This window comes from Micropterus dolomieu, linkage group LG03, assembly GCF_021292245.1.
Source record: "Micropterus dolomieu isolate WLL.071019.BEF.003 ecotype Adirondacks linkage group LG03, ASM2129224v1, whole genome shotgun sequence".
NCBI classification, from domain to species: Eukaryota; Metazoa; Chordata; class Actinopteri; order Centrarchiformes; family Centrarchidae; genus Micropterus; species Micropterus dolomieu.
In genome coordinates this window covers 34,626,385-34,638,451 of record NC_060152.1, presented here as the reverse complement: position 1 = coordinate 34,638,451, position 12,067 = coordinate 34,626,385, and the positions used below count along the sequence as shown (strand labels likewise).

The 12,067-nt window shown below is 42.8% G+C and overlaps 1 protein-coding gene across 1 annotated transcript in view; it reads left to right on the top strand.

Moving 5' to 3' along the window:
- Window positions 1–12,067, top strand: part of LOC123968639 (semaphorin-4A-like) — a 17,133-nt gene that overhangs the window by 3,516 nt on the left and 1,550 nt on the right. Inside the window, exons 4-15 of the mRNA XM_046045504.1 lie at window positions 1,688–1,848; window positions 1,951–2,013; window positions 4,611–4,709; window positions 4,947–5,037; window positions 5,295–5,417; window positions 6,965–7,092; window positions 7,175–7,356; window positions 7,914–8,052; window positions 9,150–9,339; window positions 9,487–9,602; window positions 10,719–10,882; window positions 11,123–11,193. Of these exons, the coding sequence (XP_045901460.1) occupies window positions 1,688–1,848; window positions 1,951–2,013; window positions 4,611–4,709; window positions 4,947–5,037; window positions 5,295–5,417; window positions 6,965–7,092; window positions 7,175–7,356; window positions 7,914–8,052; window positions 9,150–9,339; window positions 9,487–9,602; window positions 10,719–10,882; window positions 11,123–11,193 (1,527 nt within the window). The remainder of the gene's footprint in view (window positions 1–1,687; window positions 1,849–1,950; window positions 2,014–4,610; window positions 4,710–4,946; window positions 5,038–5,294; window positions 5,418–6,964; window positions 7,093–7,174; window positions 7,357–7,913; window positions 8,053–9,149; window positions 9,340–9,486; window positions 9,603–10,718; window positions 10,883–11,122; window positions 11,194–12,067) is intronic.

The following is a 12,067-nucleotide window of genomic DNA, read 5'->3' as shown; positions in this document are numbered from 1 at the left end:
ACAACATCATGTTAGACAGACTGAGGCACTGGGTGGGGATCTCTGGTACTGCCCTAGAATGGTTTTCATCCTACCTGTCAAATAGGAAGTTTTGCGTGTCTGTAAACAACTATGTCTCCTCGTTCTGTCCAGTTAAATATGGTGTGCCTCAGGGGTCGGTCTTAGGACCCATTTTGTTTTCCTTGTATCTGCTTCCCCTTGGACATATTATCCATAAACATGGCATTTCTTTTCATATTTATGCTGATGACACACAAATATACTTGCCCGTCAGATCCACAGACCCTGGAATGCTGAGTTCACTTAACAACTGCCTTTGTGAAGTTAAAAAATGGATGTCAAATAATTTCCTCCAGCTGAACTCAGACAAAACAGAATTCCTGGTCATCGGGTCCCAGCAGATGGCAAATCAAATACTGCCATCTGCTGGTTCCCTAGTAAATCATATTAAGCCTGTGGCAAAGAACCTTGGTGTTTGGTTTGATAGTAATTTAAATTTCGAGCAGCACACCACAAAGCTTGTTCAATCATGTTTTTATCAACTTAGAAATATAGCAAAAATTCGATCTATGTTAACTTTTAAGGACAACGAGACCATTTTACACGCCTTCATCTCATCACGCCTGGATTATTGCAACAGCCTTTTCACCTGTTTAACCCAAAAATCTATTGATCGACTCCAGACTGTCCAGAACTCAGCTGCCAGGCTTTTAACCAGAACAAAGAAATATGACCACAATACTCCTATTTTAGCTTAACTACACTGGCTTCCAGTATGTTTTAGAATTGACTTTAAAATTTTATTGGTCACTTTTAAAGCTCTTCATGGCCTCTCGCCTTGTTATATTTCTGACCTTTTAGTCCATACGCACCAGCACGTACCTTGAGATCCTCGGGTAGAGGTCTGTTGTCTGTTCCAGAGTCTCGACTGAAAACTAAAGGGGACAGAGCGTTTGCTGTCAGGGCCCCGAGGCTCTGGAACAGCCTGCCCGAGGAAATCAGGTCGGCTGAGTCAGTGAACTCTTTTAAGTCCCTTCTTAAAACATACTTTTATAGGAGAGCCTTTCCCGATCTTATTTGACTTTATTTTATCCCTTTTATTTTATTGTATTTTACAAATTTTATATTTATCTGTATTTTAGTCTTTTCAATGTTTTCATGCTTTTATCTTGTATTGTTTTTGTATTATTGTCTCTTGGGTATTATTGTCTTTACACTTGTTAAAGCACTTTGTAACTTGTTTTTGAAAAGTGCTCTACAAATAAAGATTATTATTATGCGTGGAGTTCCCCGAGGCTCACTCCTTGATCCTCTACTATTTAACATTTCCATGCTTCCATTAGGACACATAAATCAAAACAATAAAAATCAACCGTTGTGCAGACGACACCCACATTTACCAGCGACTACAGCACCAAACATTCTCTCTGCAAGGACATTAACCAAATAAATGACTGGATTTGCCTGAGCTTTTTTCAGCTGACCTCAACTCTCTGTCTCTGAAACTGAACACCAAGATGAACTGTTGATGTAATTACTTACAGACTACAGTTTAAATTTAACATTCAAACATAAAAAGAAACTAGCCAGACTGGTCTGGGTTCAGGTCTGGGCCTTTGTGCTGTGAAGTGGTCTGCCTTAAATCTTTAGCTCCTCTCTCACTCCTCTCTGCTGTGTTCGTGTCCAGACTCTGCAGATCGACCTCTGGTCCTCTTCAGCCTCCCCGATGTCCACAACACAACCACGCTGTTGCTAAGCGACGATGGATCCACCCTGTACGTAGGGGCCCAGGACGCCATCTTCTCATTGGACGTCAGTCAGAGTGACGTCATCCACCTGAAGAAGAAGGTGAGCTCCCCCAACTCCCATGATGCTTTGATTTACAGATTTATGGCCTGAGTTATGCATTAGTAAAGATTTGGATTAATCAGCAGTCTGTCTCTGGTCCAGGTGGAGTGGAGTCCATCTGAGAGTGAAATAAATGAGTGTCAACTTAAAGGGAAGAACGCAGAGGTAATTATGAGCACACCTCCATCCTTATTGATTAATGAAATGATTTTCACCTCTTGCCTGGTGGGTATGTTTTTCTTCTCAGTGAAATGTTAGCTAAGCTTTATCATGGCTTTTCTGAGACAGTTTTGAGCCAAATTGGATCAGCTTGCTTGGAGAAGTATGCCAAAGTATTGAACATATAACTTTGTGTTGCCAGTAGTCAAAATTCAACGCCATGACACGGACATGACATTTGGTAAATACTAATTCAAAATAATTCACAGTTTAGCATCACACAGGCCTTGAGACTGTACTGCCCAAATTTGAAGTCGTTTGTTACCAAGCCTATAAATGACAAAAGATTTCCTGAAACATTCAAAATGGCTTTCTGTTGGGTTCAGAAAGGGGCTGCTTGTCAGACCATGTAAACAGAAATAAACAGAACAAGAACAAAGAGTTGTGGTGAGTAACAGACACAAAAAGAGGAAGGGAAAATAAAGACGTCAGAAAGAGAGCTGCAGAAACTGAATGATAGTTTGCAGTCTGAAGAGTAAAGCGAGATAGAAACACTGCCAGAGTTGGTGGTCCAACTCCAGGACTGAGAGTTCACTCACAGCGTCACAGAGCTGTTTCCAGGATCATTATTTTTAGTTTAGAGGACTGGAGATGTCAGGGTACAATGCTAGCTTAGCGTTAGTCACCTCTGTGATAAAGAGAGTATCAATGATGTGTTTTCTGCTCAGTGTATCTTTAGAGAAACAACAGAATAACTAAATCTCCTGTTCCCAAAATCCATGTTTAAATGTTTTTATATGATATTTTATATGTCACCACTATGGCAGTATCTCGCCCATCTATGACAAAAACATTGTTTTGTAGGTATTCTTGATGATATTTAAGTTTGTCATTTGGAAAACCATTTTACAATTTTGATTACTCACTCGGCACTTGTATTAATTTAGCATCCAATGAAAACAATATGAAGCTGCTGAAGCATAGTGTTTCTGGGGCCTGGCCCCACTGATTACTGTACAAAAACACAACTTTCTTCACTGATTCTGGTGAAACTGGATCATATTTGAGGGATAAATATTAGAAATATGGAGAAAATATATATTTTTTTATTTTTCTTGTCCCCTGGCTTCTCTGCCTCAACTCTGTGATTCACAGTTTCTTGAAGGACAGGCACCTTTACTTGTTGCTGAAGTTAGTTAACAAAGCTAACTAGATGCTGTTATTAGCTCAGTGAGCTGTGCAGCTGCTGGTCAAATTAGCTCACTCTGCCCGTACTGCTTGGAGCACCAGGGAAGTTTTAGTGTTTACCATAGTGTGTATGAAGGTGTTTACACCTTTACTCAAGACCTGGAGGTTTTCAGGACAGGGGCGGACCCAGCAGGGAGGGATGGAGGGGTGCGGTTCCAGATTGGAAACCGTAGCCGGGCGAGCGGGCAACGAAACCTTACTGAGCAGTCTCCCAGTAAACACAGCATGAACAGGACCGAACACAGCCTCAGAGACCAACAGGGAATCCAGTAACTTACTGAGATGATTTACACAGGGCTTCTGTGATAGCTTTACTTTTTACTAAACTGCTAACCATAGCCTATCTGCCTGTATCTGTGGCTGGTTACTGGTCGGTTAGCCGTGCCAGCGGTCCTATTCGCTTACTCAACACCGGGTTGCCAAGAGCCAAACCCGGAAAGAAAACCATATTCGTACTGTATCCCCAGTGGCCAAACTGGCCTCTGTCGGTCTCGGAGGCTGTGCTCGGTCCTGATCCAGCTGCCGTGTTCACTCACTGGGACCTGGAACCAGTCCGCACAGACTCTGCATGATGGGGTGGGGGCATAAACACACATTGGCCGCTACTGGCGACTGTAAACGCCAATCAATGTCTATAACATGTCCCTCTCTTGCTTTGGGTTTTTACCATAGACCATGTATATAAAAAACATATATGGAGGCAAATAGCACTGCGTTTTCTGTTTCATGGAAACATTCTGCTTAAAGTAATCCCTATAAGTAATCCCAGATTTTACTAAATGTACCTGTAATCTGATTACGTCTATTTTTTCTGTACTGTCACGGCATCCAGTTACATTTTTTTTGTATCCTGATTACGTAACGCCGTTACATGTAATCCATTACTCAAACAACAATGCACTACATTAAAGGTAGGTGACGTAATTTGGTAGTTTGTGGTGCCTGTTGAAAAAGTTTTGTCTAACTGTTGTCTCCCCAAGAAGGACAGTTATATGAGAGAAACAACCAGAGCTGGAAGGTCAGTGAACACTTGTGGGTTCAGCAAATGACCTGTCTTACCATTTCCTGTTACATCAATTAAGCCCCCTAAGAAATATCTTTAACAGTGCCAAATCACCCAGCTGCTGGTAACAACAAGAGTAAAATAAATTCTAAATAAAGCATTATTTATTGTGGCCATAGGTTCGTGGTGCCATGTTCACGTCACTGTGATTGGCTCAGGTGTTTCTGAGTGTATTTGTAGATCACCACATCCTCTGATCTATGTTCACCTTCCCCCAGCCCTCCAACACGTTGTTGCTTTATAGTGTGCAGAACAGAGACAAACATAATCTCACTTGTCTGTTTGTCTGCAGGTCGACTGTCCGAACTTCGTGCGTGTTTTGCAGCCGATAAACTCCACCCATCTCTACGCCTGCGGCAGCTACGCCTACAACCCCCATGATGCCTACATCGTAAGTCTCCCCAGATTACTGACTGAATGGAAGTATGATGAGTCATTCTAGCTGATTAACAGCCGGTGTATGTCCATCGATATGTAGCTGTTAACGTGTTCAGTAAGGTGTTTCTGTTACAGATGGACAAAATTATGAAAGTAAGAACCGGGTTGAAATAAAACCTCCAGTTCAGACATGACGTCAGACTATCATTAACATTTGAGTCCAGCCTCTGTGTTTCTTCGTCTCCTTCAGGACGCAGAAAGCTTCTCCATGGTAAAACAGGACAGAGCTAAAGGCCGCTGTCCGTTCAACCCCTTCCAGAGGAACACCGCCATCACCGTCGGTCAGTCCGGTCCCTGCTGAGTCAGTGTGGATGTTTGTTAAAGGCAAAAATACTGAACAAACACAAACTAAACAGACTTGTGTAATGGGGTCCAAGCCTTTAAAAGCAACTTGAAGAAAATGTGTTCTTGCATTTTCCTCAGGAGGCGTGAGCTCTAAACTGCGCTGGGTGCTTGGACCTCATCATACTTGTGTTCTGTAGCACATGCGTGTGCTTTAAAGCACAAACACAAGCTCAGCTTTTCTGTTTATGTGTAGACAGCGAGCTGTTCACCACCACGACAACCGACTTCAGAGGAGCGAAACCACAGATTTCTCGACACTTCAGCAAAGATGGCGGCCCAGACGTCAGCCTGGACACGTCTATCAGCTTACTGCATGGTGAGTGAAACAAGAGTAATGTGTTCATCGGTGAACTGATTATCATTTAAGAGTAAATGAAGCAATGTCCAGCTTCTTAGTGTTTAAGCTGCTGGTCAAACTGTCTGGCGAGTTTCAGACACAAGAGAAAAAGAGGAAGACAAAATAGTAAAGGCGTCAGAAAGAGAGAGACGGCTGCAGAAACTGGACGCTAGTTTGCAGCCTGAAGAGTAAAGTGAGACATGAACACTGCCAGGGTTGGTGGTCCAACACCAGGACTGAAAGTCTTCCACCAGAGCTGTTTTCAGATCACTATTATCAGCAGGAGATCTGATGATAGAAACTATGTTGGGTTCGTAGGTTTACCAAAGTCTTTGGACCTCTACATGGAGGTTCAGAGCCTTACCAGTTTGGTCCTCTGGTTGGAGCCACTCCTCCTGAACCTGAGGCTGAAGTCGAGTCCATGGAGTTCCAACAGAGACAGAAGCTTAGCTTAGCATTAGTCACATCAGAGTCTTGGTTTATGACATCATGGCTGAGGTGAAGCCATAGAATTCAGTCTGACTGACCTTTCAGCTCCTAACAGACGTGTGACAGTGTTTCCTGTCTCTTTGAAATGGTTACTTTCATATAGAAGTAATTTGCAAACAGCAAATATGGTGAAAATGTAATACCCCCCAGATAACATCTGAAGGAACGTTTTAATTAATGGATCTGACAAATTGGAGAACTGTAGCATCTGCAGCATTATTAAACTGGACTGTGGTTCTGTTCAGACAGCACTTGGTTAGGGTGAGGGAATGTTCCTGATCTAGTCTAACACAGAAAACAAGTCCACAAGAGACACAACATGTTTACTGATATTTAACAGGAAACCCAATCTTTACAATTACAGGAATGCAACAGCGGTACAAGTCTATAATTCTTCTGGTCCACACTGATATTGTGACCCGTTGAATCAAATCAGAGCTCTGTCCTTTGGAAGAAGTGAGTCCTGCCAGCATGACTGCAGGCTCAGGTGGAGGACGATTCAGCAGTTTGTTTTGAGTGCCCAGCAGAAATTTAAATGCTGACATTAAACCATAAAAACCTCCAGAAGCACAGTACCTCACTTACTTTCAAACAAACCATGCTGCAGTGAGAACACAACAGACTGGACTTCCTATTTTCTGGCCCTGATGATTAATTTCCTCTTTATCTCAAAAATCTGAATTTGTAGAGGTGCCTCCACTTCTGTGTTTTAGTCATTGTGCCAGGGTCTTTGCAGTCAAAGTTGTATGTTTGGTACCCTGTAGACCCGGGTTCGGATCTTGGTGGTGTGACTGCTCTCCCCCTTCGCTACATACATTGTTACTTAGGACTTGTTATCAAACCTCAGTTTCTTGATCGATGACTGTCAAGTATTCAATGAAGAAACTCAGCATAAAGGATGTGGTCCTTTAAAAAGTATTGTACTATCACATCTGAGTCTCAGTCACTCAGCTATCTGCTCTCAGATCTCTTTTCCCTACTTTCATATCATATTGCACCCGCAGTTTCCTCATCTGTCATCACTTCCTGTATTTCAGAGCCAGTGTTTGTCAGCTCGTCGTTGGACTCGTCAGACAGGAAACTCTACTTCTTCTTTAGTGAAGTTGGGAAAGAGTTCAGCTTTGTGAATGACTTGAGAATCGCCCGGGTGGCCCAAGTCTGCAAGGTGAGAGTAAACACAGAGAGGAGCCCCTGACTGCAGAATGTGCTGATATGTAAAGTATAATAGCTCTTTGTTGGCTTTGCAGGATGATGTTGGTGGACAGAGGACTCTGCAGAAGAAGTGGACGTCCTTTGCCAAAGCCCCTCTGCTCTGTCAGTCTCCCAAACGGCTCCCGTTCAATGTTCTCCAGGACGTGTTCACCCTCCAGCCACCAGAGGGCACTGACGCCTCAGAGACTCTGTTCTACGCCGCCTTCACCTCTCAGTGGTAAGATAACAACAGCCAAACCTCGGTATGGTAAACCTGACTGAGGGCTGCAGGAATTCAAGCCAAACACCATGGAGGGATTTAGAACTACTTCAGTGGCTGCCTCAGACTTGCCACCTAATGATTACAATGCTGTTTGGGTCGTTCTGTCCTTTTGTCCAAAACCTGTCCAGGTGTATACCCACATCTCACCATCACTCTACTGATACACTCCTGCCAACACCTCAACTGCCTCCTTATTATATGCTTTTCTTTGATATTGTTGATTTAAGTAAGATTAAATAAGCGTGTGTGTTTATTTTAGGGGATCCTTTCTCCCAGCAGAGTCCTTATTGCTGCTCAGATTCTTTAAAAAGGCTCCAAGCATACTGCTAACCTTTTTCACCAAATCTGTGGAACAGTTTGCTATAAACCCTCATTTTTATCACATTAGTGTTTCCACCTGACCTGAAAACAAGTGAAACTCATCCACAGTAAACCGTGTTGGAAAAAAAATGTTGCACTCCAGCTTCTGTCCTCTCAGAAATAAAATGAGTATTGTCTCTGGACTTGTTCAGGTCCTCAGGTCCAGAATCTGCCGTGTGCGTCTTTAAACTGCAGGACGTCAGGGAGGCGTTCACTGAGAGCTACAGGACCTTCGACATGCGGACCCATCAGTGGAGTCAACAGCTGGGAAAACACTCCTACCTGGGACAGGTGGGACGGTCACTTTCACACAAAACGTAGAGTCACATGTAGAATAAGCTCAGATAGCCATAGTGCACCGGTCTTCTGGTAATATACTGTATGAGTCATAAGACCAACAAAACTAACAAAAGTGTAAAACTGGTGTTATGGAAGAAAGCATTGTGGCATCCCTCAGGGCTCGATTCTAGGCCCAGTTCAACACATTCAACTCGTCACAGTGTCGGGCAAGTTACACCAAAAATGTAATACATTATAGATTACTAGTTATACTAGTCATGTGAGAGTAATTAGTTATATTACAATATCACTGTCTGTGAATTGTAATACTTAACACTATTTTTGAGTTACTTCCACTGCAATTTAATGGGCGTATTTTACAGATAGATGTGCTTGATTATTTGAATCTGCCGACACTCCAACAGGATCGGTCAGGATGAACTGACAGCAGTCTCTCTTACTCTTTTACTCATGGATTTTTTTTTCTGGTGCTGAAATGTTCCTCAGTGTTGGTGAATTATCAAAAAAAACAAATGACCACTTAATTTTGGTTAACGGGTATAATATTACCAATTAAAAAAAAAAAAAATGCTTTACAGCAATAAAAAGCAAATACATTAGCAATACATTACTGATGAGCGTTACTCCCAAAACTGCATATAGACGCTTGGTCAAGACCCCATGGTGTCGCTTTTTAACGCCCAGGGCTCCGCGCTCGATTTAGCAAGAAAAATATGCAGCGTCCGGTTAGGCTTTCAAAATAAAAGTACTTCTTAACATTATAAAAACAACGCAGTTTGGTTTGGTTTAGGCAAAGTTCATGGTTATGGACATACGTCAGTTAACTTACATAAGTTAAGTAATATTACTTGTGTAACTTGCACAACTTAAATAAAAACAATCAATGTTGACTTTTTGTCCCACACGGGAAACAAACACCGGCCTCCTGGCCCTCCGTCCACCCCGACCAGCTCCTCTTTTCTGTTTATTACAAACTGACACCAACAGCTCTTGACCATGCGTTTGTGATGACTCGGCCTGTTTTATTTAAAGTATTGTTTTAACACTGCCATCAGCTGTTACTGAGTGCCTCTCTGCTCTCCTGACAGTGTGGACTGGACAACGCTTCAGATAGTGAATTAGCAGAGGTGAAGAGGAGTTTCCTGACCAACAACGGTGTAAAACCGGTCGGAGTCGGTCCACTTGTTGTTTCTTCGGGGCAGCAATACAGTCGCGTGGCTGCCATGAGGACTCAGGCAGCCGATGGAAAACAGTATACGGTCCTTTTCCTTCTGACAGGTGAGATAAATTAAATTAAATTTAAATTTAATTTAATATAATTAATGATCATGTTTGGAATGAAAACAGTTCTTACCTCCAGATAGCAGGCATGAAGTCTAGAGTCTGTATTAAACATTGTTCGTCATCTCTCTGTGTGACATCCAGAGTCCGGATTCCTCCACAAAGTGGTTTTGCTTAATCGGGGTGCACACATCATCGAGGAGATTCAGGTCTTCAGACAACCTCAGCTGGTCAAAAACATCATCCTCTCCCCGTCCAAGGTAAACCTCACACCTTCAGGGTTATATTACAGTTCCTGCTGTGAGATGATTTAGAGTGTCAGAGACATTATTGTTCATACTATAGGTATAACTATCATCCCTTTAAATCTGTGTCTCCAGCTGCATTAGGCCGTTATGATCGATGCTGAAATTCACACGACTGATTTCAAGCAATTTTTGGTTTACAGGAGAATTCCAATCCAATTGAATTTATTTATATTGCACATTTTAAAAATCAATGTTACCAAAGTGCTGCACAAAGAATAAATAAAAAAAGATAATAGCACAAAAAACACACAAATCAGCTGATTTCACACCGAGATCCTGCAATAAATGTGGAAATAATGTCCACCAGTATGCCGCATTCGCTCGTGCAGAGTCGATGGATTTCCGGAGTTGGACTGTAACACAACAGAGTTGAAACGTCACTCCTGTTCCGGCAAGCCGGTGTGGCTTTTCACACAGACATCATTCTGCCTCTGTTAGTAGCAGCGTTCCCGGCTCAGAGGCGGATCAAATCGGACCCCCCTTTCCGGCTCTGTGTCTTTCATACAGCGCAACGAGCCGTCATAGTGGCGTAATAATCCTGGAATATAAGGCATCGTGAAAGCGCCTATAGACAACAAACAACGGGTGATTCAAAACCCTAAAAAGATAAACCAAAGAGCCCAAAGCTCTGGAGTAAAAGCCATGGAATGAAATGAGTTTTTAGACAAGAATTATAAGTAGCTTATTCCGCAGTTTAGGGGTTACTGCTGAGAAGGCACGGCCGTCCCTGTCTTTAGGAACGACAAGCCACAGCTGATCAGCGGACCTTAGCGACCTTGAGGGGGAGCATTCATGTAGGAGGCTTGAGACTGAGGCGCCAGCACATTCAGCAACTTACAGACAAACAATAAAATCTGAAGCAGTGCTCCTGTGATGAAGAGAGCACATGCCTTTTTAAAATAAGAGAGTAAAAAGTTGAGAGCTGAATGAGGACCTGAAGGCTGCTTTGATGGACCAGGAGAGCTTGGTTTGGGCCGAGTAAAAGCTTTTAAGGTGGCTGAAGAATATTTGATAATATTTGAGGTGTAGATCACAGAGAGCACATCACAGTGTTTTCTGGTCCTGTAGGGAGTTCTGTATGTGGGGACATCGGAGGGGGTGACCGCCGTACCTGTGGCCAGGTGCTCGATCTACAGATCCTGCAGCCAGTGTGTTCTGGCCAGAGATCCTCTGTGTGGATGGAGCCGGACCAGCAGGGTCTGCACCGGTCTGGACAGCAGTCATGAGAACATGTAAGTGAAAGTCGTCTTTATTACTCTGTAAACATCTTCAGAGATCCTCACAGGATGTTTAGCCTCAGATTCAGGTGTCAAGAATAATGTTTCTGTATTTGGGGTTTTAGTTGCCATGTGTAACTTTCACTTTATATGGAAATATTTATTCTCAAATGTATTGTGAGTGAGTCATTGTAATAGATAAAAAGCTGCATCAGCCCTGTGTAATGACTGAAGGGCTGTCGGTTTACTCCTCAGTGTTCAACACCTGGAGGACGACTATGTGGAAAAGGAATGTCAGATACAAACCAGGGCCAGCTGGAACACAGGTAACATCTTCCTTAGTATGTATAAATAAATAACTGGCTCAAGGTAAAACCTGATCTTAAATGTCTCTAACATTTTTGAGATTTTATTTCTTTTCCCTTCCATCCTTCTGTTTGGTGACGATGCTAAGAGTCTTCAGCCATGCCAGCAGATGTGGGTTAAAATCAAGGGCAGCTGGAAGATACCTGAAGACATTTCTCATCCAGGAGGCATCTTAAGTTCTGACTGAACGGCCGGGGAGTCCTAGCTATTTAACCACCAAGGTGATGGATAGCACTTAAGATGTCTCTTGGATGAGAGGCGAAACGTCTTCAGGTCTCTTCCACCAAGTCCAGTTGCCCTTGATTTTAACCCGGCTTGGATAACTATGACCTGGATGATCTTCAGAGACATTTTACCATGTTCAACATTTGAGTTTAGCGTGTTAGCATGCTAACATTAGATAATTAGGAGTAAACACAGAGTGCAGCTCAGGCTGATCAGAATCAGAAATACTTTATTGATCCATGAGGGGAAATTCTGTTGGGAATGTCATCAGTTCTGCAGGAATTTAGTCATAAACACAGACACATAAGACCCATTAACATGTTGACATGATGACGGTGCTAGATGGAAGACAGAGGAGGTTAGTACAGTTCATCCTGAGGGGAACATGAAGGTCTGAACCACATTTTATCACAATCCATCCAACTGCTGCTGAGATGTTTCAGTAAAAGCCAAAGATTGCAAACATTCAAACTGGTAAACACCAACGTTTGTATGAAATTGAAGGACATTCCAGATATTTTAGTCCAGACCAAGGTGGTAAACTGACCGACAGACTGATGTTGCCCTCCATAGAGCTGTGCTGCCAGCATAACTGAAAACAGTGAGCCT